The following is a 24,360-nucleotide window of genomic DNA, read 5'->3' as shown; positions in this document are numbered from 1 at the left end:
TCCAGGGCATCCTGAGGCCAAGTACCCCAGACAGGTGTACAGCAAGCATTATAGAATTACATAGTTGGCTGTCATAGTCACATTGTTATATAGAGGGTCTACGTCACCCCTCATCACCAGAGCCCTCCATGTCATCCTCTTCTACGAATTTATTAAGGAGAGAGCCCCGCAACATGATCGCACCTGAGGCACCCCCACCACACGAGTTGTGTGCATATGTATCTCTTCCGCCACCCCCCACTCACGCAGATACCGTTGCCATGAAGACATTAGTGGAGCTCGGTTACCCATCCAGCCAATTGCCGCTCTTCTTTTGGTCAGCACTGGTCAGCAACAGAGCCAGCTGGGCCATCTTGTGGTGTATCCTCTGTTCCCTTGGCTGAGCCACTACTCCCAAGAGGCATGCCAACAGGGTCAATGGAATCTCCATGTCTGTGGCCTCTATTTTTGGCATCACTTCCCCCCAGAATCCCTGAATGCCTGTGCATGTTCAGGCCAGATGCAAAAATTTGGCACCCAGCACCCCACATCACGTGCACTGTGCCGTCTATTGGGAGTTATTCTATTCAAGTGTCTGGGAGTTACGTGGGCACAATGCAAAAAGTTGACATGAAGCAGCTCAAATCTGATTGCAGGACACGTTCCTTAGTAATGTGCATGCACATTCCCAAGCAACATCTGTAACCGGTTCCCCCAGCTCCCTCTCCCAGGCTCCCCTTGAGGCGTACAGGGGGAGGAAATACCATATATTTTCTAATTGCCTTATAGAAGAATGAGATGAGGTGCCTACCCTCCCCACCTCAAACCCCCCCCCCGCACCACCAGAGTAGGCCGCCCAGCACCTGGGATGGCTGCAAAGCAGCAGGGAACCCCGCCGATACCTCCTGCGCAACCCTTTCCAGTTTGGCATAATCTAGAAAATGGCTCAGTCCCGCCTCAAAAGTTTCCTGAGCCTCCTGGAAAGTAACAAATACCTCCTCAGGGTGTAGGTCCCCGCCATCTGGCAACCCCCTGCCCACCAAAGGTCCATGGACATGTTGCTATCAATTGCCCTAAATGGGGCGAGGTCCCAAATGCGTAGCTCTCTATCAAATAGTGCTCTGTGTAGCACCTTTCCCACAACTGCCTCTCAGATTGCCGCAGTCTGTTTCACCAGATAGGGGACTGCCTCCCCAGACTGACCTCCCCGCATCAGCAAGTGCACCAATGTATTGTTCCCCAGCATGCCCAGGAGCAGCCTCTTCTCCCAGTTATCAGTCTCCGTCAGCCACCTCATGGCATGTTGTAAATTGGCCACATAATGGTAATGCTGCATATCGAGTATAGCAAGACCGCTGTCTTCCATATCATGTTTGAGAACCGATAAGACCACTCTACTTCGACTACCTGCCCAGACAAGTGAGATAAGCAGACTATCCAGTTTGCGAGAAAATGAAGACTGTATCGGGAACATGTCATTCTGAACCAGGTAAAGGCAGCGTGGAAAAAAGACCATCTTGGCCACTGCAGCCCTCCCCATCACCGACAGGGGGAGTCTACTCCAGAATGCCATGGAACTCTCAATATTAGCCATAACTCTGTCCTCATTGACGCGTTGATACTTGTCCTCAGTGTGGGCCAGCCATATAATTTAATACTTAATTTAATCTGTAGTCAACTCTATATTTAATTTTTAATAACTTTAGTTACATTACCTTAATTACACATTAATTGAGATTAAATCATATTAAATATACAACCTAACCCTTTTTCATTAAAATTATATTACAGTGCTTTTATCCTTTAATGGTGTAGTGGCCACCTCCATAGTGGTACTCTGCAATAGTCATAGTTGTAGTACCATTGATGCAGCGATGGTTCGCTGCACACACGAATCCTGTGCGATCACTCCTGCACTGCCCGCTACTTCATGTACTGCAGTCCCTTGAAGAATCTACTCTGAAGAATGATAGGAACCCACTTAGTTTTGGGCTCTCGGTAAGGGCTGGTTGCTGTGGCCCCAGAGTCTACTACATGAGGATGGCTGGGTATATAGATCTGCTGGAGCATTTATCACAGTGGGTCCTATAGAGAGGCCCAAGTGACTTGTAAGACACTGCACAACAATAATGTGTCAATATTTTAAGTCCTTTGCACGGCAGTGCAGCAGAAGTGATCTATGTATTCCTGTCCCACTCTCTGTGTACCCTCCGGCCTCAGTCTTGTACTGCAGGCGTCAGTTACCTTGTTTAGTGTTGGCCATGCTGTCAGCCGTGCAAGGGTTAAGCCGGAGCTTCTGAACTTCATGTTACGTATTATCGCAGGTGATAATATATCAAGTATACATAATGGTTACAGGTTTCCTAGTGCTTGCAGTTCAAGTGCGGGGCTTATAGCACCCCATGGCAGTCCCTATGCCCTGCCTACTTCTCCATAGCGAAAATGGGTGCATCATGGGAAGCATGACATGAATGAGGAAGGGATCCTACTTAGCTTTATTTATTTGATGTTCTTGCATGTGGAAAGGCCCCTGTGATTCCCATAGGGATCTTCAGCTGTACTTGCAGTATGTGGTGCCCGGTCCTGACCCGCCCCACCTAGAACCGATTGCCACTTGATGATTCAAAGGGCGACATCAGTCCTGCAGCAGTGTGCAAGTGTAAGCAGTGACACCCCTAAACAGGATACCAGTGGAATCTTCTGGAATGGTTGTATTAATTTTGCTGCCCCTTGCTGGAGTTGTACCTTATGATGAACCTAGGACTTTGAAAATGTTGGGACTGTTCTACCGCTGGTGAATCTGGCAAAGTAGATTTAGCGGGAAGTTGTTCCACAGAGTGACAAATTTGCAATATATACTCTGAGATGATACAAGGTATTTAGATTGTTCACAAATGATGGATAATATTCAGTCCCTTTGTACTGATAAACATTTAACCTGGGTGCAATATTGGGGGACTGATCCTCTTGCAAGCTTACTGGGGATAAAAATAAATGCGTAAACTTCTCTCGAATGTTGCGTTAGGATTGTACTCTTGAATACAGAGTACAAGAATGTCATGGCACACTAATGTGGACAAGACATTGAGGGACAAACTATCTAAAGTTTAAGTGCGTTTACGGAATTATAGATCATCTATTAACCACACCTCTGTGTACCTTGGCGATATATTTCATTGAGGTACAAATATGTGGCGTTAGATAAAGCAAATCTATACATGCCTACCTTTCAATATTTTGTCCACTATTCTTTCTACGATATTAGTATACCGTTATATTCTGTAGTCAATTTTCAGGATCCACTCCTTGTGTTATGACCAGTGTTTGATTTGTATTGAGAAAAATATATATATAATAGTGTGGAAGAGTGCTGCCAAATGCTGAGGTTGCTGAATATCATGGCTACCTACTTTTGATTCAAACTTGGGCCTCTTTCGTGTCCCACCCTCCACTTCCCATATCTTTAACGCGATGTTCCGGTTCTTCTTCATCAGTGCATTCCTTTACAATTTTTACAATGTTTTCCTGTGTTTCTCATCCTTCTCCTGTCTCTCTTTTCTGCCTTTCTCTCTTGCTCTGGGTCATAGTCTAATGATGATAGTTAAACGCGGTCCCCATGCAGTGAGTGCCAGTGCCCATCACCTGCAAGCACCTGCACAAATTAAGCCCTGATTGTCACATCACCAGACATATTCATCCCGAGACTTTTTGGTCAGTTTGTGGTTTCCAGCGGTATTTGCACTAGCAGAAATGTTCTTCCTTATAAGGAGTGCATTAAAACAAGTTTAATATCTGGAACAGTTTTGTTTATCAATATACATTTTACAGTTGATTTACTGAAACTAGTCTGTGTGTCTCTCCACCGGTGTGTATATTTTTGTTAAAGATTTAGCACTTGACGGTTTAATGATGGAGTGCTTAGTATGTGGCAGGTGTCGGTCAACTATGTAAATTTATTTTCTGTTTTTACTGTAGCTGAAATAGGTTTACATAATGGGAACTTGTCCTTTGTAGTGTTAATGGCCATGCTGGACAAACCACACATTAAATGCATACTTTACTCTAGTTCTCTATCAACTCTCTTTCCATATGGTGACTGGGGCATAATTTTGGGATAGTCTACTTTTTTCACTTCCGCTTTGCCTCTTAGATGGATAAATGCTAAGTTGCCATGTTCAGCATTAGCAGCCTTCTGTCTTCACTGGCACCAACTATTCAACCATGCCATTGTAAAATACAAGATTGCACTACCACTGTCTTCTGTTGTCTTTGCAGATGATGGCTCTGGTGGCTGGGACCCTGGTGGATTTAATCAAGAATCTCCGCGCTTTCGCAGGGATCTTGGTGGTAAGTCCTGCTTCCTTTTTAATTCGCAGTATTTTGACTCACAAAGGCGCCGTCTGGGTTCTGGTTCAGACTCCTCACTAAGAATTTATCAGAAAAATTGGTCAAGGTTGGCAGGTTACCTTGGGTGGAGGGGGTAAATGTAACTTTCTTCTGCCTAGTAATGCAGCGTACACAGTGGAAACTGAGGTATCTCATTCTTGAACCTGTGGTCTAGAAGAATCCAGAGGAATAGGGAAACTGTGGTGAGTGATTGAAAAGTTGAAATTAAACACAACTATAGCTTTAAAATCTGTTAGAAATATCTATGTTAAGTGTTGGTGAACCAGGAAGGAACCCCTTCCCTGCAGCACAGGGAACCGAAAATGTGTGCAGTTACTTTAGGAGCAAATGAATGAATGAATGAAAGACCCTGTGGCAGCTGCTTTCACTCCCTTTAAAGTGGGGTGTGCTCATTCAGTAGATTTTGCACAGTGGCACAAGATCAAAGGGTGCCAGTGCTTCACATAGTGGGGGAAGTTTTAGAGCATGTTGGAGGGGGTAGAGGGAAGTATTGCACCTACTAGAGGTTAAAAGGTGTCCAGATGATGGATCTAGTTAGCTTTGTGAAACACTCCAGGATACTGTGAAGAATTTCAAAATGTTTGTTTATTTATGCAGTACTAACCCCCCGCCCCCTATATACATAGTGTAATACTATGCAAAGCGTAGAGCCGCAGCAGTTCATGCTTCAATGAAAACAAGGTTGTCCAGGACGAGGACGATCACCTTACAAAATGTTCTGACCTGATGTTCACCCGAGGTACATATGACAAGAGGAGTACGAACTGGAATCATGAAGTTGGACCATGGAAGGTTCGATGGTTGGCTAGGACACTCAATTTTAACTTACCCGAAGGCATCCTGGCTCATGGATACTTAATTACCCAAAGGCCTTATACGCCATGAAGGCTTCTTTAGCTCAACCCAACCTTAATGGAAGTTGGTACAGCTCGCAGAGAGCAGCAATTATGCGCAACAGGAAGCACATCTCTGCATTCGAGAACCTCCATGATACGCAAGATCAAAATGTCTCAACTCGCGGTCATTGTATTACTGTAATCTAAAGGTGTTCAGGTAACCACGCAGATCAGTAGTCCAAGATGCTGAGCCTTTGGACCTAGATGATGGATCCCAATCCCAAGACTGCATTCTGGGCTCTAGTTAAATAGCACCACAAAACTTGCTACAGGTAGATGCCTACCACGTTTGATTTGTAATATAGGGTTCATCTGCATTCAACACGCATACCTTCAAATCTTTAATTTTCTTTCCCTTTTCTCTTGGTCATGTACTGCTCCATGAAGACTTGAGTTTCTCTAAAACAAGAACCCTAAGTCTTTGGCTTTCTGCACTGGCGCTGCTTTAGAATGTCACACAGCGCCCTAGTCTTTACGTTCAACAACAGAAGTGGCAGGTATGACCCTCTCTAGCACTTAAAAGGGTGCAAACCCCTTTGCAACATACATAAGCTTGTTACCAACCCCTGGGTCAACTTCTGCAGCAAAAGGATGCCCCTGTAAGTCAGATTAGACCTCCCAGACTTGCTGCCTTCCAAGTGTCAGTCAATGAAGAAACACCCTGTGGAATTCAGTGAAAAGGACTGTTGATAGATTAAAAAGACCAATATAAAGATGTGCCCCTTAACTAGCAGCCTTTAATCCTTTGTCACCCCAAGTGCCCAGTCGAAAGCCCTGATTAGGAATAAGGAAGACCTCTTTATTGTACATATTATGGCGCATTCTCTGCAGTTGTAAAGCACGCAGTCACCCCGGATAAAATCTTGGAGCTGAATAACATGTTACCCAGTTCAATGGTACTTAGTTTGTTGATCACAGAAGGATGAAAGGCTGACTGGACCTGCGGGCCTTGAAACTATGAGCACGAGGTCAAGCATAGATACCTAGTGGGGGCATACGTCTACTGAGGCACCTGGCCCCAAGCTTTATAGCATAAAACATTCCACTGAAGGGTTCAAGACCTGTACTCGCCATTTACTGCTATACCTCTCCTTAGTTGGGTCCGGTGCAACGCCCTAAATGTTTCTTCCCTATTCAGCAGTTAGTGTTGGACTGACTATCTTGGGGTGAGCCTGCCTTTGACAAAATGTGCACATTGCAAACACCGTACAAATGCTGGTAATGTAACACATGGTTGATTCTTGTCTGCCCATGAACACTGGTGAGCTAAAGAATGATGGAATGGAATATGTCCACAGCAGTTATCAGTGGTTCATATTTATTAATCCGTTTGCATCCATTACCTGTGTTTTGTCTAAGCAGTGGACATCTGAGCAATGCCCTCAGCCATTACCTCTATTTTACATTAGGGACCTGTCTTCACCCATAAAGGAAGTTTACAGAAACCCACTGTGCTGGACTCCCACAGCTGTACCCCGGGTTCCTGCCCTGAAGTCCCCGGGATCTCTTGATCCGAGTTTGTCTAATTTGCTAGTGCAAGCCTTTGCACTTTGTATTACAAATTACACAAGCAACAAAATCGGCCCCTTCTGTGGGGATCACCGAGCAGCAGATACTGTGTTGAGGTATCGTTTCCGATGTGGACCTAAATTTATGAACTTAGGGCCAGATATAGCAAACTCCGATTTTGCGAATCAGAAATTGCGAGTTGGTGCGATTCGCAAAATCGGATGCAGAACGGTGTCTCAGACACCGTCTACGAATCGCTATTGGGTCGCAAAGACCCACCTCATGAATATTAATGAGGTGGGTCACCTTTTGCGACCCCATAGCGAGTCCCTGCACTCACAGGGATGGTGGCCTGCTGAAGACAGCAGACCTCCATGTCTGTGACTGCTTTTTAAATAAAGCAGTTTTTTTTATTGTATTGCAGCCCGTTTTCCTTAAAGGAAAAATAAGTTGCAATACAAAAAAAATAACGAAACCATTTGGTTTCGTTTTTTCAGAGCAGGCAGTGGTCCATTGGACCACTGCCTGCTCTGAAAAAACATTTTGGGCAACATTCACAAACCTTCCCTTTTGCGAATGGGTTACCACCAGTGTGACACTGGTGGTAACTGCGAATTGCTTTGCGACCGCGTTTGCGGTGACAAAGCAATTTAGCATCGCGATACGAGTCGCAAATAGGAAGGGGACACCTCTTCCTATTTGCGAGTCGCATTCACATTTTGCGAGTCGGTACTGACTCGCAAAATGTGAATGAGCATCGCGATGAGCGTTTTGCATGGCGCAAACTGCGATTTTCGAAGTTTGCACCATGCAAAATGCTTCCTACATCTGGTCCTTAGTGCGGGGAAACAAGTGCACATGAGCTAGGGTGACCAGATTTTGAGGAGCAAAAACCGGGACAGGTCAGACATAAAAGAAGGACTAAATAATTTACTCACTTTTATATATGTCCTGTTCCAATTTTTTGTGTAGTTTTATGAATGTGTGCCTATACATGTGTGTTTGTGTACACATATAAACACACACATTTACAAGACTACATTTATAAAATTAGCTATGGTTTGACCTCCCACCCCAACCCATCCCCACCAACTTCTCTGCTCCCCACTCTGCCGGGAGCAGACAGGGGACTGTGTTGCCCGACATTCACAGATAAATTACTTTAATTATTTCACACTTTATAGGTGTCTTTAACTTATGCTTCCCTAGATGATCTGACCTTTGTCCCAAAAACCGGGACATTTATTTAATAATTTGACCTTTGTCCCAAAAGCCGGGACATTTATTTAAAATTAAGAGAAGCGTCGGGACACCGGAACAGTCCTCTAAAAACCGTGACTCTCTGGGGAAATCCGGAACGTCTGGTCTCCCTAACATGAGCGGAACAAAGTAAAGAGGGAAGGAGGGAAACTCAGAAAGGTGCTGAACAAGAAAGGGGGGACATGCTTGGAGGAGGGCAGTAAAAGAGGAAGACAAAATGGCAGGAAAAAAGGAACCGACTATATATATATATAGATATATATATATATATATATATATATATATATATATATATATATTTTAAATGCAGCACAACAAAAGGGCTGAAGTAGAAGTTTCTTAAAAAAAACAAAAATGGAAGACAGTCCAAAAAACCCCCCCGAAAGATTAAAGAAAAGAAAGCAGTCAAATATCGCCATAGGTTTAAAGGAAACAGACGCACAAAGGAAATGAGTCAGAAACGAAACAGAAAAAAAAAAGAACAGGTTGTGCTTCGCACAGGTTACAACAGGTGCGAGATCTCGTTAGATTACCCATTAAATTGTAGCAGCCTAGCGCTGAGCATATCACGGCTCTAGGAAATTCCCAGTGCTATTCGACTGACGGACAGTAGATGGCACTCTATGAGCAGCTTTCCCTTTATCAGCAGTAAACCTTGGATGAGAGGGATGGTCTGTAGTGCTGAACCAACGCTTGTGAGCCAGTGGACCATCTGTCCCGTGCCAGTTGGAGAGCAGCTTGACCTGTGATTTAGGTGTCGTTCTTTAGGGTCCAATTTAAAAGCAGAAACGTCACAGGATGGCAGATCCCTGCACTGCGTGTTAAGCCATCGAATGCCATATCCCTCAAACTTCAGAAAACCATGTAGCCATGTGAAACAAATGTAGGCCATAATTTATTTTCTTAAGAAAAGGCTCCCACGGGGAAAAAACACAGCTGTGAAACTTTACCCATTGGTGAAGTTGTGCAGAGGCGCAAAGCTCGCGCAGGGGGCAGAGGTAGCAGAGTCTGTCAACTTGGCAGAGCTCTGCTGGTGTAATCTAATGTTTCTCCCTGCTGCTGCGGATCACCTGTGTAAGTGCTGCTGGTCTTGTGGCAGCTCACTGAAGGGAGCTGTGTATCCAGCAAGTGTAGACGAACGTGTGTGTGTGTGTGTGTGTGTGTGTGTGTGTGTGTACAGTGTTTTAAATGGGGGAAAAATAGAAGTACAGGTACTCACTATTCAGAGTACCTGCTTCCTCCTGAGAAGTGACGGTACTCTCCCATAAATGTATGTCATCAGTCATTAAGTGCAGGCACTCTCCCTCTCAAATTAAAGAAGTGTAGGTACTCGGCACCGCAAAGTACCTGCCCATTTAAAGCACTGTGTGTATGTATGCTTTTTCAATGCTTTAATACTATTCTTGTCTTATATGCTATATAAAAGCTTTAAATAAATAAAAATATATATATATATATATGCATATGCAAAACACAAAGGAGAACTCTGGGAAGTTCCCAATTTTAGGTGGAGAGCTGCTCTAGTAAGGAGCGCCCTGCAACACCAGCGACACTCTAGATTTGCTCACCTCAAATGTCTGCTTATCTAGCAAAGTATTTAAGCATAGGATCAGCACAGTGCTATCCTCGCCGAGCTAGATAGTGACAAAGTCTTTTGCCATTTGTACAGCAAAATCTTTAAGCATAGGATTGACATAGTGTCATCCTTGCCGAGCTGTAAAATGACAAAAGCTGTAATACTGTGCCTGGAGTGGTAAATGGCTTTTGTCAGGTGGTAAAGGGCCTTGGTATATATATATATATATATATATATATATATATATATATATATATATATATATATATATAATTGGCAGTCACCACTAGGTAGTTCTAGGTAGGACCTATTTTCTATATTCTATATAAAGTTTATTTATATATATATATATTAATATAATATATAAAAAAAATAATTATGGTATAGCACCTTACACATCACTTCTGCATATAATTTCATTGCATGGCACTGATGGGCTGATTGGTCTGATACAAAACACTGAAGTAAATAAATCAGTGGAGTACCCCTCGGTAACCATGTTTCACTGTTCCTCAGATTCATAGCGGAGTTGCAAGGTTTCTACCAAGCAAGAACATTTTTGTCAATGAGTATGAAACCTGCATTTTCCTACATCTCAAACTTAAAACGGAACCGTTCTCGAATGCGTGTGAAAGGGAAAAGACTGCCTCGGGTTTGAAATGAGTTTTTAGCCAGCATGTACAAAAGTTATCATTTTAAATGCGGTTAAACATCTGTGGTTTATAGTGGATGCAATTAAAAAGATAGAGAAATGTTCCTTCAGTTATGTAGGCAACACAATGGGAATGGAGAAGAAGGGCTGAAAGAGAGTGAGGGTTGGTTACGGATTCTCAGATGCGCAGGGACTGCCACGCAAGAACTAATGGAATATGTTAGCGCGTGGATTGATCCGACACTGGATTCATAGGTACCTGAAAGCATTTAATTTACTGTTCATGGAGCACTGAATTAATTCCACAAATGAATCAAATAGCTCCATGGTGGACTTTTTCATTGCTCTTTTACTCTTTCTAACTTTGTAGTATGTCATTGTTGTATCCAAACCAACACAACTGCAGACGTAAAAGTAATTTGGTTCCCAATTTCATTTTTTTTTTTTAGACATACAGTTAAGATATTACATAACAGACAAAATAGCAACAGCAAACCTCTCACTAATATCCTCTTGAGGTCGGTGGCTTGGCCACCAGATTCCTCTTGCCGAGAAGCCCATCATAAACCTTTAGGACTATTTGGATCGGCTGCAACTGCACTGGATTGTACATAAATCCGGGCTCTAAAAATTAGACTCCCTTTTAGACTCCATTCTCTGCAATTGGGTTTCTGCCCGAGGATAGCAATCTGTCTGATTACAATGGTTTCCCAGTTGTAATGCAACTAAGGTCTACTAAAGACCACAGTGGCAGTGAAGAAACATGTAGGTGCGGCACAAATATAAATACTGCTGAGGGTGCAGTGACTAGTGAGTAGAAATAATTGAAAAAAAATGTCTTCCTATAGAAACCAACCTAAACACAACTACACGGTGATGACCATCACTGTGTGTGTGTATATATATATATATATATATATATATATATATATATATATTCACTTAAAAACTAAACGTTACAGGGACATTATAGTCAGATTCTGAATTTACTCACACAAAACCATAGAAATTAAGCAGGTATAGTTAGAGTAATTTCAAATAACTATAACTCATGCCCTCGCCAAGCACATTTTACTTTAAAAAATGTGCTCAGTCTCCGATCTTGACATAATGACCACAAAAGATTTTATTGTGGGCTGATAAGTGAGTTCTCAGGTACTGATCATAAAATAGAAAGCTTTTGACTATGTAATGTAAGATGTACAATAATGTAATTGAAGAACACTGCACAAGTATCTGTCTGTCTGATCATAGCGAATATGGGTATTGTGAGCTAGTGAAAATGGTAGCTTAATGCCGTGTGCAGTATTGACCTGTGCACATCTTTAAATATCCAGGTCTTTGTCTGTCTTTATAATATATGCTTCCCTCCTTTTTAAGGTGGTCTACTACTCTTTCGCTATCATTGGCATCGAGCTTTTCCAAGGTGCGGTTGTGCCACCAAGAAATGGAAGGTAAGGCTCTTACTAGCAATGCAAGCGTTGCTTAAGAAGGGATTCGGAAGCATCAATGTGTACATTTTAGGAATTTTAACTTTTGTTAAAAAATTATATTCCAATGTAAAAGTAGCAAATATTTTTGGATTGGCTGTGGATCCTCTTAGTAACAGAGATTTCCGCTAGGCGGGCGGGCTAAAAGTCAACTCACTTGTAAGAAGGTGTAGACTGTATCTGGAAAGTTGGGTTTTTGGGCGGATTGGTGTGGTCGAGCCAGTTGAAGTCCTAAATGGAAGCCAGTTTCACTGCTATTTGTATTATGGCTGGTGTGCACATTTTCATTGCTCATTGTGCCAGCCTTGAAGGAGGACTGTAATCTTGTGGGAATCAGATGCTTATCATGGGAAGCCAATGATTTGTTTGAGGAAGAAAGCCTGTCGTGGTATTGGTGCTGCTACGTGTTGTGGGAACCAAACTGTATGCACAAGACCATCCGGAGGAGTCTGCTCTAAAATATGAAACGGAGGCTAGGTCTTCAGATCTTCACAAGTTGGAGGCATGAAGGTGCATCAGGAAAGGTTATTCAGAGGTGTATGAAAAATGTGTAAGTATGTATTACAGTTTTCTGGACAGGATTCTGGGCTTCGGACAGTAGGCCCCGGTCACTTCCTTCACTGGCGTAAGATCATGAAACATCTTTTCTTGTCTATATTCTCAGTGGACACATTTTTCGAGCTACGCTCCCCAACAGTTCATCCCCACGGCCTTGACAAAGTCCTGATTTTTCTGTTAGAATAGCTTGCTCAGTGGGTTGTTTCAGCACATGTGGAGTAGAGCTTGAGCAACTACCACTGAATAGCAGGAGTGAGGTTATCCAGGAAAACACTACTCAGTGTTTGAGGGGAGGCAGGGGACACTGGCAAACAAGTGACAAAGAGGATGTTTCTTGACAAAGTCAACCCAGTGTACTGCATGTCAGTGGGGGTCTAGCATTTCAGTTTTTATTTTTCTGAGGCTTTCAAAGCATTTACTCACATTCCATCTTAGAAAATATATGTATGTGGGGACTTTTTCAGGTTCTCCGGGGCAGTCAAGAGTTACTGGGGTGGTACTGTCGGCCCAAGCTGTTTACCAATGGGTCCTGCAGTCTAACCTTACTACTTGAGCCCAAAACCGAACACCAAGCACACCACTTTAGCAGTTGACCCTTAGGAGAGTAAAGTCTAACAGATCAAGTCTTACTTGTGTATCAGTAAATCAGTGTCCAGCCAGTACTTTAATACTCACACACAACTTTGCCTATTATGTCTGATGGCTGTTGCTGCTCGGGTTACCCAGTGCTGGGATGCCCCACTTTGGACAGCCATGCACTTTATAAAGTCATAAACTCGAACTCTGTTCAGTCATTGTACATAATCATTAGCGGCCTGCAAAATGGCTCTACCACTGGTAATTTAGTAATAGGGTAATCTGTGGTGTAATCTCACCTAATCCTAGTAGGCCAGTCGTAAGTGGTAATACTCACATTCCTCCAAATTGGAATCTTTAGTATTGAAGCTCCTCTGGCCGAGTTCACTCTTTGCATAGGAGTATGACACTACATCACATAATTATGCAGCTGTTCATGGCAAAATTATAGCATATAACTGAAAGACGAGTGCTGTTTGCAGCAGTTATGTTAAGCACCTTTTAGCACAAAAAGTGTCCTCACATCAAAACTTGAAGCAAGGACTAATTTCGATGTACAATACAGCGCTAAATGGCGGGTTTGCATTTTGCATAATTTTATGTAACTTTCCAGTAATTTTGTTTATCTCCGCCAAAGCACATTATGCAAACTTCACACACTCCCCCTGTTTGCATTCACAGTAACTCCAAACCTTCTGTCCTTTCAGTGGTGGTTTGACGTGTGGTTCAATGTTAGCTGCTCTCGGTGGTGTGTGCCATACGCGCTTGTTCTTCTCCTTGGGTCAACCAAAATTGGTTGCAGTCCATGTTGCACATATTGGCGTGCACTCAGTCGATGGAGCATAGGCAGCGATTGCCATGTTGCTCGTGGTGAGGAAGGTTTGGATTGTTAGGTTCGGATTGTTAGGTTCTTTCTCAGGCTCATACAGCCAACTTTCCAAACAAGCTAACAGCCCACTCTGGTTGCAAAGGTGTATCGGGTGATATCCAGTGTCTTATGTTGTCGGTTGCAAACCGTGGACTGGCTTCCTTCAGGACACAGTTTAGTCAGGTGTAACAGCGGACTGCGGTTGCAAGTTGATGGGCGCCTCTGGCTTCTAGGCATTCACCTCTGTTAGTAGGCTCAAACAGCACTTCAGGTTCTTTTTTCAAGAAGGCCTCCCAACATGGGGCGTTTAAAAAGCACGTGCTGCTAGTGCACTCTGGTCACCAGATGTTGTGAGGGGTTCAGGTATTCTTTGTGCTACAAGAGCCATTAAAGTTCATTTATTAAGCCCCCTTTACTGTGCTCCTGGAGGAGCACCTCAAATGCCCCTCCAGCAGTCGGTGCACTCCACAGCAGCTTTTCCTGGCAGGTAGTCTAACTTCTCGAGGTTTTCAATGCGGCCAAGGAGTTTGAGGTTAATACCCCACCCTAGAACTTAGAACAAGTTCTGGATCACCAGTGATGCGAGACCCTGGGTTCTGGTGGAGGAATCCTGGCACACTGGCTGGAAGTTCCTTCCACATCTTTACACTAAAGTTGCAGCAGTATTTATGTATATGAGATTGGTTCTGAGCAGTTCTGCCTTTCCACTTTTTTCACTGGGACTGGTCCAGCCAAAGGTTTGTCACCAGGTGTGAGCAGGATGGTGGAATGGGGCTAGGAATCGCCGTTTATGAGAATCCTACAACAAGGGCACACTGGCAGGAAGGCTTGCCCTACCACCTGGCTCTTAACTAGTGGGGCTAGTCTTCCAAGAGAACAATAGGCCAAGAATCTTCAGGTAGAAGTTTTCTAGGTTAAAAGGGTTCCCATCTCCCTCTAGCTCCTTATTCTGACTCACTACATCCCTGTAATGTCTTCTGCTGCTCAGGCTCTTCTGGCTGTAGCAAATACAAAACGGATAACAGCCTGGTTCTGGCTGCCTGTGTCACACACGCATCATACATGTATCTACCACACTACATGGTACACATATGCAACATGGATGGGCAGAGGACTGGCAGACCAATCTAAAACCATGAGAAAGGGAGGTAGGCCACGCTCCCTAGCAGGCGATGGGTAAACAGGCTCGTCCTGCTACTGGAATCACATCCCTACCCTGACAGTATTCGGCTTACTGGGCTGTAGAAGGATGCACATGGTGTGTGTCTCCAATCACAGAGCTCTGCTTCTCAATGTATCTAGTTTATTGATTGTATGCATGTTGAGACACTGATCTAAAAGGTACAACTTAGTATGGTGAATTGGAAGCAGGGATGCACAACCTTCGAGCCATGCAGGGGATCTTTCTTTGATCCAACAATGAATTATAAGGAACAAGAGCTGTTTGAGAAGATATATCCATAGGGAATGAGATTTTGTTTTGCAGAGGCCACATGCATGAAGTGTTTTTCGCAAATGGCCCAATTTGCGCAATCGGGCCATTTGCGAATGCAAATAGGCATTTTTGTATGTACTAAGCCGAACTTGTGATTCAGTGGCTTGTTATCGAAACAGAACTTGGGTTTGCGATTCATTATTAAGATGGGGCGTGTTTAGGGCATCTCTCCTAATACCGAATATCAGTGGTATGTATGAATCTTTTGCAACCGGAATGCAGTTGCAAAACATTCACATTTTACCACCAACTTCAAAGAACCCATTCGAAGTTAGTTACGGGTCCCAAAAGGACCCCTTCCCTTTTGAGAATGGTTATAAAAATATTTTTTTAAGAGCAGGCAGTGGTCCCTTGGACTACTGCCTACTCTTAAATCTAAAGAAAACCTTTAATTTTTCTTCTTGGAGCACATCTGTTTTCCTTTAAGGAAAACAGGCTGCGTTTAAAATAAATAATATTGCTTTATTGAAAAACAATCAGACCTGATGGTCAGCTGACCCCAGCAGGCCACTATCCCTGTGATATATATTTTTTTTTTTTGCGATTACCAATGTCGCGTTGGCTCTCATTATCCTAATGAGACTACTGGATTTTTGGTTGACAGGGTCGTTCTCAGTGCGGGGGACTAAGTCTATACCACAGAGAAGGACCCTTGCCACCCTTAAACCGGTTTTGCTCTGGGCTAACTAGCAGTGCCTCATCTCTCCCAAAGGGAAGGGATGATTGGGCAGCCGAGCGCATTACATCTTAGAGCTTCTCAGGGAAGTCGTGGTCACTCCGATCCCAACCAGTTCTCTCATACCAAGTGTGGTCTCCTATACAAATGACAGAGGCAGTTTAAGTTTTACAGATTGATTTAATAAAACAACTGCATTTTAGATAACAGGGCATGAGCCGCAATAACCAGAACCATACAACACAGTAGGATTGAAATAGTAACGAGGAGAGTAAAACATAAAAATAACGCTATCATAGTGCTATTAGATTATGTTCTCTCTTCTAAGTTCTATTTTGAGCACAGCATGTTAAGCTCTAAGCTTGCCTTTCAGGTTCCCCTGGAGGACATCAACCCTCATACCTGAGCAAAGGCCTGTGATCTGGATCAGCATCTGCAACAGGGCAGTCAGCGTCTAGTTGTGGTTCCCTGGTTGGAATCTCCCTCTTACTTGTACTAGGACTAGGAAGTGTTTTTATAATCAACACGCCGGTGTTCTAAGAAACGTCCCTACGTAAGAATGTGTACTTTCTACGAACCCTAAAGACTAAACTCCTACCACGTCTATCGGCAATGTACCAGACTGTATCCTTGACTGAAGCACAGAGCGAGCAGGAATGTATTGTTTGAGAACTCCGGTGCTGAAGTAAGCTAAACCGTCTGATAGAAGAAAATAAAACAAGACTGTGAAACTGGTTATTGAAAAATAACAGTACAAGGCTGAATAAAATGCATCTGGAACAAAGTGCACAGAGGCCTAATGCTTTAAGCAAACGTGCAAAGGCTACATTAAAAATGGCTACACTACACCAATGGGTTACAAACCGAGACCTACCACATTAATATTCATGAGGTAGGTCTCTTTGCGACCCACTGGGAACAGCAAAATGTGTAGAACACATTTGTACATTGGTTGGTGTTTGCAATCACCAAATAACCAATTGCAAAAATTCTCTATTTAGTAATTGCAAACATTTACCTTTGTACATGTAACCCTTAGGTTCTTAACCGTGAGTTTATGACTAAATCAATTTTAGATGGGTGTTTACAAAATGTAACATTTATGGTCTATGCTCAGAGGGATTTTGCTGACAAATTTATTTAAGTGCAAAAGGTCATCAGCTGGCGCGACCGTTAACTGGCCTGGAACAAGAATTATACAAACACATCATGTGTTGGGGGATCTGCCACTACTTTATCACTTCTACGTGGATTAAAACAACAACGAGCTAAAGTAATTGTGGTGGACAACAAATCATATATGAAATGTGCAAAGTAGATTCTATCTTGAGGTTTCTATGAAATAGGTGTAACTTTAATAGAATTTTTTTTTTTTTAATTTTTTTAAATAAAATGTGATCTGGAACGAAGGTAATGTGGAAAAACAGAAACAAAGTATTTAGAAGTATTTTAATTATCACCTGCTCCTGAAGTTTAAACATGCTTTAATGCCATAGGTTAAGATGAAATGTGTATGTTTTCTTTTGACAACCTTATTTTCTCAGTTCTTCATTGCTTATTGGGGGGGCTCTTCAGTCTTTTATAGGTGTTACCTGTTATAAAACAATCAGCAAATACCTTGCAACAATGCATGTGGCTGGATCATTAATATACCTGGCCTGGTCAAAGCCAAAGGTGTACATCCCGTTCTGGTTAAAACACTAATCCGCAAAAACCTTTAAGTGAAGACCATCTGTTGTAACTCCCCATTCTCTAGAACGGTAATGAAGTCCAACCCAGTAGCCTCAGTTTTTATAGGTTGACTACTTGAGGAGTCACTCCCTTCCCTACTAAATGACGATCACCCCTTTCTTCGTTCTTTGATATGGACTGAACAATACGGTGTTTATTTCCTGCCATTCATGCAATTGAATCAAAATGGCCCAAATTTGACTTCGTGTTCTTATCCTGGGATGACTTTAATTCAGATCATATCTAGCCACTGCAACTTTTTCAGGAGTAACTTACTTTTCCTTGTACATTAAAGGTTTGTCAAAGTCTGTTTGCTGCTGGACATTAGCAATCATTTATTGGTAAGAAGCATCATTGTGCACTGTTCTCATCTTGCAGCATTTCTGTAAACTCAACAACTAACAACCTCACCAGCCAGTGTGGCACCTTTGAGCAGTTGGAGTATTGGCCAAACAACTTTGATGATTTTGCCGTAAGTATGGTTGTTTTTTTTTTCTTTTGCTTTTGATATTCTAGCTTGCAGGCTAGTACTTTATATTTCTCCCTAGCAGTTTCTGGCTTGCTGTGGTTCCCAGTCTCTCTACATTAGGAAGTCCCCTTGTGTGGATGGCTTCTATTTTGCAGTGATTGTACAGGAGCTTCCAGCAGTACGCTCTTTATCAATGACTTGTTTTGAGTATACCCGATATGGCATGCCTCGTTAATGTACAGCCAAGCTTCCTTGGCAGCCTTCTTCAAGCCCCTCGGATCCTCTAGGTCCAGATTTGGCTAGCAGTTCAGGGATCAATACATGACCTCATTGTCACTTCTCCATTCTCTACCCTTGTACCTTAGGCTGCTCTTGTGACTCTGTGGGATGTGATGGTGGTGAATAACTGGCAGGTGTTCCTGGATGCCTTTTCAAGATACACAACACCGTAAGTGCCGCCTGTCCTCCTGTTTCATTGTTCTTTCCTTATGGAAATGTATATCTGCATGGCTGCATGCTTGAAGCGTTTGGCTTACAGGGGTTTGCTGATACTCTGTACAGGACGCCTTTGAATAAAGCCCGGGTACCATCCTATCACTGCTTTCAAACTTGGCTTCTCTCTGCGGCAGTGGTAATAGAAGCACATAAAAAGTGAGTGTGTTTGTGTGTGTGAGTCGGTTTCAAAAATGCATTTACAGTGTATACAGCAAAAAAAAAGAGCAAATCATAAAATGCTCTGAATAAACAACCACGATCAACCAAGTAAGCATATTCTAGTTGGCTCTGGTTCTTGAGGATACATTACTGCATTTTTGTATCGACCCATTTATAGGAGACTTCTCAAAGGATCCCCTTGTATAGTCTTGAATACATTTTTCATTTAATGAAGCATTATTTCCCCTAAGCTAGGTTTATGGCATAGTGAAATGCATTGGCCTTCATTTTTATGATCTCTCCTTTGCAAGGCCTAACATGCTTTTTAGGTTGAGTAAGTAGCTAGTGCTTTTGTATCATCAATCTAGCAATTCAACCCTTGACAAGGTCATGAAGTGCTCTTCTAGAACCGGGTTAAAAAGGTGCTTGTAGTTTAATCTATGTGGGAAGGTTGGGCAAAGTGGTGATGTCTCTGGTATGCTAATCTTTGCTGTGCATCAGCAAGCAATGTTGAATAGGCCTTGGGGAATAGATGGAGTCAGGAATAGTGGTATTTGCAATCTTTAGGGTGCACTGTGTCTCATATAGAATTATGCCATTGATAAGTATCAGTGGGGTTCATACTGCGTAAATCATATGGAGTCTTGAGGCGCCATTAATAGGCCCTCCACTATGTGCAGTGCACTTAGTTGTGACAGTAGATGCAACTCAATGAAGGCAATGCTAAGACCACCATGAGAACACTATATGGAGTCTACTTGGAGAAGCGATGGTGCCCGAACATACAAGAGGCATTTTAAGCCACCAGGAATGAACATTCTATCCCCATTGGAGATTGGATTGTAGTATGTAATTTTCAGACATATTATGGAAGTAGAATCGATCAAGTCCTATTTTAGAAAGGAACGGAGTATTTTTTTTTTTTTTTTTTTTATAGCTTTTATGAACTGGTGGTTATCCTTATTCTTATGGAATAAGGTGTTTTACAATTTTACAGGTTTTGAACAACAAAGTCTTCCTACGCAGGTTTTTGTTGAAGAGGGCATTTAACAGGAACAGTGCCATTGCTGATCTACACTTTCACCTGTCAGTGTATAGTGTACATTTTGGACAGAAAAAAGATTGGGTCAATAATGTGCGTTGTCCTATGGGTAAACTGGATGGCTTTGAAAAAGAATCTTCTTACCATGGGTAGTTAATGACTATGGTCTTGTCTGTTCAGGCTAGAACCTTGTCTGACAGCAGCATTCTGGACTGCAGTTTGCTCATTGCATTTTTGGTAAGTCTGTTGCAGTAGTCAAGATGTGACAAAACTAGGTGTTGCAAGGACAGAGCGCTGGGACCAGAATGAGCTTGTGTCCATGATGCCTCATGTTAAATAGTGTGTTCTCCCCGAGCACCTAATCCCTTGTTTGGTGATGCAGAACAGTAACAAACTGAGCGGCAGGGAGACCGTACATAACTATAGACCTGAGAAGCCATTACTAGACCCCCCCATCCAAATTACAAACAGTGTCTTCTGTAAGTAGTTTCTTCCTACTGCTCCTATCAGCTATGCATTCACTGGTGTGGTCATGTTAGTCCTGCTTTTAGATCACCAAACTTGCAATACTGATAGTATCATGTTCCTGCTGTGAACTGTATGAGATAGGAGGAGATATGGTGCTAAGTGTCTTTACATGGGCAGAGCATTGGCTTTGAAGGTTGTGGTGGTATTTTGAAGAGGACATGATCTGTATTTCATAATCAAGTCACTTGGATGGAGAAAATAGTCACCTGCATATGTTTTGTATTAATGTGGTAAAATGTTATCATTGTAACGGTGAGGAGCCTGATGAGGGGTGTATATGAGGCAGAGTGGGGTACGAAGATCATGCCTCTTGAATTTGATTGAACAATGTTGATTTGAGATATATTCTTAAGGTAACCATAAGCAAAGAAAGTGGTGCTCGTCAATTTCAGGGTAATTTTAAAATGCCACAGGTCTCATCTCTGAAGTCTCATGATGTCAATGCTCCATTTAGAGTATACAGTACTTGTTTGCCAACTTATGTTGAAGGAATCCAGGCGTTCATTGTGCAATTGTTTGGGGTTTTAATTCAGTATTACAGCTCATAAGAGCGTAAATAAGTTCAAGCCACCAGATACATTTCTGGTACCTCATTGGTGTAGCCTTTATTCATGCTAATCGAAACTGTTTTTCCGACTAGTAGGAACAGCAACTACATAACGGTGATTAAAAGATTTCATGAAACATAGTAAACAATCATAGACCTATATACCACTTCATAACCTATGGCACCCAGTACTGGGTGATTAATTATGGATTGTGTTCCATTGATAAAATAGAAACTAAAGAGTAGCGTCATGCTGGCTTGACTAACGTTGACTGACATTCTCAATCGTTGTATTTGTTGGGAACTTTAGTTAACTTTTTCAAGTGATTTGAGAGTTGGAGAATAATGCTCATTGACCACGCTATAGAATGTAGAATCTCTTGGATAGACAGCCCTTTGTTTAAAAATGTAAAAAGCTAGTAAGCTGGCAGGAATGCACTAGGCTGAGATGAGGGGAGCAAGTGGGTTCCTGGTAGGATGCTGTGGGAGTGCTAGGAAATATGAGGTAAAGGTGGCCCTGTTTCACATCCAAGCAGCTTGTACTACCAGAGTTATCCAGTTTCAGAGCCACATATTTTATACAACTGCACTTACGCATTTTGCCACAGATAATGAATAAGTGCACACACGTTCTCCAGCACTGCCAATCATCTTTGAGCTAGTTATTAAAGTTAGTGCAAAGAATATTGTTAGAAGTGGGGTCCCTAGTTGGCAGTGGTTTGCACCCTGTCTAAGTAGGGACCCTCACTCTAGTCCGGGTAGGGGAGCCTCACAGGTAAGATAACCCCTGCGCACCCTTGGTAGCTTGGCACGAGCAGTCAGGCTTATTTCAGAGACTATGTGTAAAGTATTTGTGTGTACACTCACACCTACAGAAGGACTCCACACCAATTTAGAAAAATAGCCATTATTTTTCTGAATAAAACAAAACTAAAACAACAAAAATCCATCATACAGAAGATATAACTTTTTAAAGGTTGTATCTGTTTAACACAAAGTACCTGGGATGCGCCAAAAAATTATGCGGGATGCAGGGCAGGCGAGGTGCCAAAAAGTGAAGCATTGGTTCCTTACTGCGCAGGGGAGATGTGTTGATTCTTTCCTTGCAGGAGAGGCAACATGTCTGTTCCTTACTGCGCAGGGGAGGTGATGTGTTGATTCTTTCCTCGCAGGAAAGGCGATGCGTTGATTTTTGGACACGCAGCCTCGGATCCTTCCTGCGGTGTGAGGTCAATGAGACATTGATACCCCTGGAATGATGCGTGGAAAATCCAGATGAGCTATGTTGATGGAGGCACTGTGTCGATCATGCAGCCGCAAGACAATCTCTGCTCCAATTCTTTTTTTTCTTTTTTTTTTTTCTGCTGCAACGCGTCAGTGCATAGATTTTCTTCTTCGGGTCACTCCAAGGACTGGAGTTGACACCACTTGGCAAGTCAGGCTGGCAGATTAAGTCTTTGATGTCCCCGAGACTTCTAACAGGATTCAAGCTCAATTCAAACCTCTGGAGAACGTTGGAAAGCAGGATGTAGAATCAAAGTCCAGTCCTTTCATTCCCAGGGCAGAAGCAGCAAGCCAGCACAACAAAGCAACAGGCAGAGTGGCTGTTCCTCCTACGGCATCTAGCTCTTCTTCCTCATAGAATGTCCTTGGTCTAGAAGTGTTCTAAAGTTGTGGTCTCAGAGGTCCAATATTTATACTAATTTCTGCCTTTGAAGTAGGCAAACTTGAAAGGAAAGTCTTTGTACTGCACAAGACCCTGCCTTTCCTGCCCTGACACCAGACAAACTCCAGTGGGTTGAAGAGTGTTGTGTAAGGACAGGCACAGCCCTATTCAGGTGCAAGTGTCAGCTCCTCCCACCACTCTAGCCCTGGAAGACCCATCAGGATATGCAGGGCACACCTCGGCTCCCTTTGTGTGAGTGTCTAGAGTGAATTAAAAAAACAGCCCAAATGTCATCTGACACGGATGTGTATTCCAACGACAGGCAGAGGCACAGAATCCCCATGTTGACCAATGGGAAGGATAGGCCCTGCAACAGTGGAAACCGAATTTAGCAGTATTTCACTATCAGGACATGTAAAATACCTTTCCTACCTTTTTAAATACACTGCACGCTGCCCATGAGGCCTACCCTAGGGGTGACTTACATGTAGTAAAAGGGAAGGTTTGGGCCTACACACACAAACACACACAAACTCTGCAGTGGCAGGTCTGAGCCATGGTTTCTGGGCTACTAATGTGGGTAGCACAATCAGTGCTGCAGGCCCACTAGCAGAATTTGATTAACAGGCCCTGAGCGCACACAGTGCACTTTACTGGGGACTTACTAGTAAATCAGATATGCCAACCATGGATAAACCAGTACCATTTAGACGGAGAGCTCTTGCGCTTCAGCACTGGTCAGTAGTGGTAAAGTGCCCAGAGACCTAAAGCCAGCAAAAAAAAAGTCACCACAGAATCAAAAACAGGAGGTCAGAAGCAAAAAGACAGGGGGAACTCTGCAAAAAGGGCCATTTCCAACAAATATGAACTAACGCTTCAACTCTGTTAGGCCTTTGCCTGTCTGGCTCCTTGAGAGCCATTGCTGGTTCTTCAAACGAGACAGAGCTGTTACTACAAGAAACTACAGAGAAAGTTTCTGACCTTTTGAACTAGGACCCACAGAAGCTTATATGATGCCCTGTTGCATCCCTACTAACCCCAGGATGGCCTGTGCCTAGCCCACAGGGCGATTGGGGGAAGTTGGGCATTTCTTGATATTTCCATGCATGGAGAGTGCTCACCAGGGACCGTTTTAGCTTCTGCAGGATGGACGGGTCAGGCCTTGTGCTGTTGCCCTCTCTACATCATCTCAGCTGGCAGTGTTGCCCAACCTGCTGAAAAGAATAACCTTTGCATATTGTGATCAATCGAACCAGTCACTGAACTGAGCCATGGTTTTGTTGTTCTTGTCCTGTCATGCACTTGCTTAAATACCAGCTATCCACAGAAGATTTTAAGATTTTAAGATTGACTCTGGCGCATATCCTCTGCTTACAGGGGGTTGATTCTTTGCCAAAAATGTGCACAATCGCTTTACATATCACTGTATTGGAGCTACTTGGGTAACATTATTTTTTTGTGGCAGGAAGGATACTTCCTTTTTAGAATGTGCTGTCCTTTGGCTCCTGCTCACCTTCCTGGCCTTCACCAAATATGTTTGCCGTTAGGCTCAGTCTAAGATTCAGCAAAACACATGCCATTCCTTACTCTGGTGTGTGGTTTTGTGTTCATGAAGCTATTAACATTCTTGCTCTTCTAGGTTTGCTTTGTGGTTAACCTAGACCATTCTTTCCCTGTTTCTGTAGAAGGATAATTTGCTGTGTCCTTGATAGACCATTGGACTAGGCGTAGTTCTGTCTTCCGAAATGGTGCATCTTTTCAGAATCAGAGAAGCAACCCAT

At 43.0% G+C, this 24,360-nt stretch overlaps 1 protein-coding gene across 1 annotated transcript in view; it reads left to right on the top strand.

The window, feature by feature from the left end:
• TPCN2 (two pore segment channel 2) overlaps positions 1-24,360 on the top strand; it is a 235,845-nt gene that overhangs the window by 196,482 nt on the left and 15,003 nt on the right. The window contains exons 19-22 of the mRNA XM_069221908.1: positions 4,255-4,326; positions 11,660-11,733; positions 18,052-18,145; positions 18,508-18,590. Coding sequence (XP_069078009.1) covers positions 4,255-4,326; positions 11,660-11,733; positions 18,052-18,145; positions 18,508-18,590 — 323 coding nt within the window. The remainder of the gene's footprint in view (positions 1-4,254; positions 4,327-11,659; positions 11,734-18,051; positions 18,146-18,507; positions 18,591-24,360) is intronic.

Source organism: Pleurodeles waltl, chromosome 3_1 (assembly GCF_031143425.1).
Source record: "Pleurodeles waltl isolate 20211129_DDA chromosome 3_1, aPleWal1.hap1.20221129, whole genome shotgun sequence".
Classification (NCBI taxonomy): Eukaryota; Metazoa; Chordata; class Amphibia; order Caudata; family Salamandridae; genus Pleurodeles; species Pleurodeles waltl.
The sequence above is the reverse complement of the archived record's forward strand: the minus strand, read 5'-3'. Positions and strand labels throughout refer to the sequence as shown.